This window comes from Austrofundulus limnaeus, unplaced genomic scaffold (assembly GCF_001266775.1).
Source record: "Austrofundulus limnaeus strain Quisiro unplaced genomic scaffold, Austrofundulus_limnaeus-1.0 Scaffold621, whole genome shotgun sequence".
Classification (NCBI taxonomy): Eukaryota; Metazoa; Chordata; class Actinopteri; order Cyprinodontiformes; family Rivulidae; genus Austrofundulus; species Austrofundulus limnaeus.
Window position 1 is genome coordinate 166,217 of NW_013953023.1, and position 2,631 is coordinate 168,847.

At 44.2% G+C, this 2,631-nt stretch overlaps 1 protein-coding gene across 1 annotated transcript in view; it reads left to right on the forward strand.

Moving 5' to 3' along the window:
- Nucleotides 1-523: 523 nt before the first annotated feature.
- nup133 (nucleoporin 133) overlaps nucleotides 524-2,631 on the forward strand; it is a gene marked incomplete at its 3' end in the record, with an annotated part of 27,935 nt that continues 25,827 nt past the window's right edge. Inside the window, 4 exon segments of the mRNA XM_014027186.1 lie at nucleotides 524-790; nucleotides 1,191-1,306; nucleotides 1,391-1,494; nucleotides 1,641-1,874. Of these exon segments, the coding sequence (XP_013882640.1) occupies nucleotides 666-790; nucleotides 1,191-1,306; nucleotides 1,391-1,494; nucleotides 1,641-1,874 (579 nt within the window).

The following is a 2,631-nucleotide window of genomic DNA, read 5'->3' on the forward strand; positions in this document are numbered from 1 at the left end:
CATTAGAATTAAACGTTTAACAAAATAGCCTAAAAGTTGTATTCATGTTGACTCTTTTAAAGCAGAATATTTAATAAATTTTCCACAAATATACTGTATATTCACATAGGTTTGCATAATTTAGTTGAATATAGTATTATTTTCCCCTAGCATTTAAAAATATCAAGAGATGTCACCAATTTCTGCCAGATTTTTTAATACATTTATTTACATAAAAAAGAAATAAAATTTAAATGAATACTTTTTATGTGTAGAATATGAATAACACTATGTGTATCTGTGTTGAAGCTTGAATCAGGCGTCACCACTGGAAATGGGTTCCTCTACAAACTGACAGTTTACAGCTCTGGACATGTTTAATTTAGTGACAGAAAGTGCAGAAATGTTTGTTTTGGTTGTATAAATACAGAACACTGGTGGAAAGATGTCACACAAAGCCTAATATATTTATTTTACGCGCTCGCAGCCAATAGAGGGCGCTGTGACTTTTTGTTGTAAAGAGTTGATTTGGTTAATAAAGTTTTTTCTGAATGACGTCTAATTTAAGCGACTGCACCGCGCTGGTTTGAGGAGAAACAGTGGATGTGTTTTGTTGTTCTGCTCTAACACAGACAGCTGGAGATATTTGTTAAGGATTGAATAGTTTTCAGGGTAGAAAAGCAGCCATGTTCAGCCCCCGCACCGCGCCGAGCCCCGGCCGCAGGCAGCAGAGCAGGACCGCCGGGAGGAAGAGCTCCGCAGCGGCCACCGGCCTTCTGTTCTCCCCGCGCAGGACGCCTCTGTCGGCCAGGTGAAGGGACATTTCAGCTGCTCTCCTTGTATTTAATCAGATGTACCGAGTTGTTTTYATGCAGATAGTCCAGATTCTGTACGTTGATTACCAAACTGCAATTCTACTCTTATTTTGAAAGTTCATAAATGTTTCAGAGCAGCAAACAGAAATGTTAAATATAACCCGAATAAAGACAAAAGGCAAATTCTKTGTTATGTTTTCATATATTAAAGGAAAAGAGTTATCCTAACCAACCTGGCTCTATTATAAAATAACTTGCTGCAGAACCCAAGTGCTCTTGAGCTTACAGTCAGCTTCAAGATGCATGCATGTAACATGAGCAACAGCACTATGTTTCAGGTGGTTACCGCTCTTCTCGGCCCTCTCAGTCCTGATGTGTGTGATCTGGTCCCACTAGGTCCACACCCAGCAGACATCAGAGCCACACCGCTGCAGAAACCATCAACTATGACGTCCAGACGTTTGGTTCGTCTCTGCCTGTCAAAGTGATGGAGGCCCTGACCATGGCTGAGGGTGAGAGAAGCTCTTAAAGCCCAGTTTCTTCTCAGTTAAACCACTGTGTTGTCATCAGGTGTGTGCGTGTGTGTGTGTGTCCAGATGATGACCACATCTCAGTGAAGGTGAATGAGAGCGGCTGGGCCTGGATGGTTTGTGGAGAAAGACTCATCATTTGGAAAATCTGCCAGACTGCCGTAGCCAAGGTATAATACTATAATAAACATATAGTTTATAGTAATATCTGAGGCTTCTCACAGACAATAGGTTGAGAACGTTTTGGTAAAAATCACATTCTGATTCTATGACATGATCAGGTGACGTGTTCAAACTCTGGCCTGTTTCCTTGCAGCTGTCTGTGTGTAAGGAGCTCCAGCTGCCCAGCAGTGACTATAACTACACAGCTGAGCTCATCGCTGTCGTGTCCTCCCTGCCGCTGGAGGTGGCTGCAGTTCAGTCGGTCTCTGTCCTGGCTGTGGCTGCAGAAGGAACGGCTCGCTTCTGGCCCAGCCTGGCTCACGAGGGCAACTATACAGAGTCAGACGTGGAACTGGGTGACCTCTGCAACTTTGTAGTTGCTGTCAGAGTAGGTGGATCTTCTGAAAACACATTCATTGTCAACCTTTTGGAGATAAAAACAATAATCTGTTTCCATCCAGTTGTAGAGTGAATTTTTATTGAAATTTTCAAAATTCGCAAAAAATTAAATAAATAAAAATTTGAATCTAGACTYTTTCCATCTAGTTTCCTTCTCGACTGTTTGATGCGAATAAACGAGGCTACGCAACGCGTGATTTCGTCAGATGAGGCTACGCAACACATGATTACGTCAGTTGAGGCTACGCAACGCATGATTACGTCAGTTGAGGCTACGCAACGCGTAATTACGTCGGACGAAGCTACGCAACGCGTGATTACGTCGGACAAGGCTTCGCAACGTGTGATTACGTCAGACGAGGCTACGCAACGTGTGATTACGTCAGACGAGGCTACGCAACGCGTGATTACGTCAGACGAGGCTACGCAACGCGTGATTACGTCAGACGAGGCTTCGCAACGCGTGATTACGTCGGAGGAGGCTACGCAATGCGTGATTACGTCTGATGAGGCTACGCAATGCGTGATTACGTCAGATGAGGCTACGCAATGCGTGATTACGTCTGATGAGGCTACGCAATGCGTGATTACGTCAGATGAGGCTACGCAATGCGTGATTACGTCTGATGAGGCTACGCAATGCGTGATTACGTCAGATGAGGCTACGCAATGCGTGATTACGTCTGATGAGGCTACGCAATGCGTGATTACGTCAGATGAGGCTACGCAATGCGTGATTACGTCTG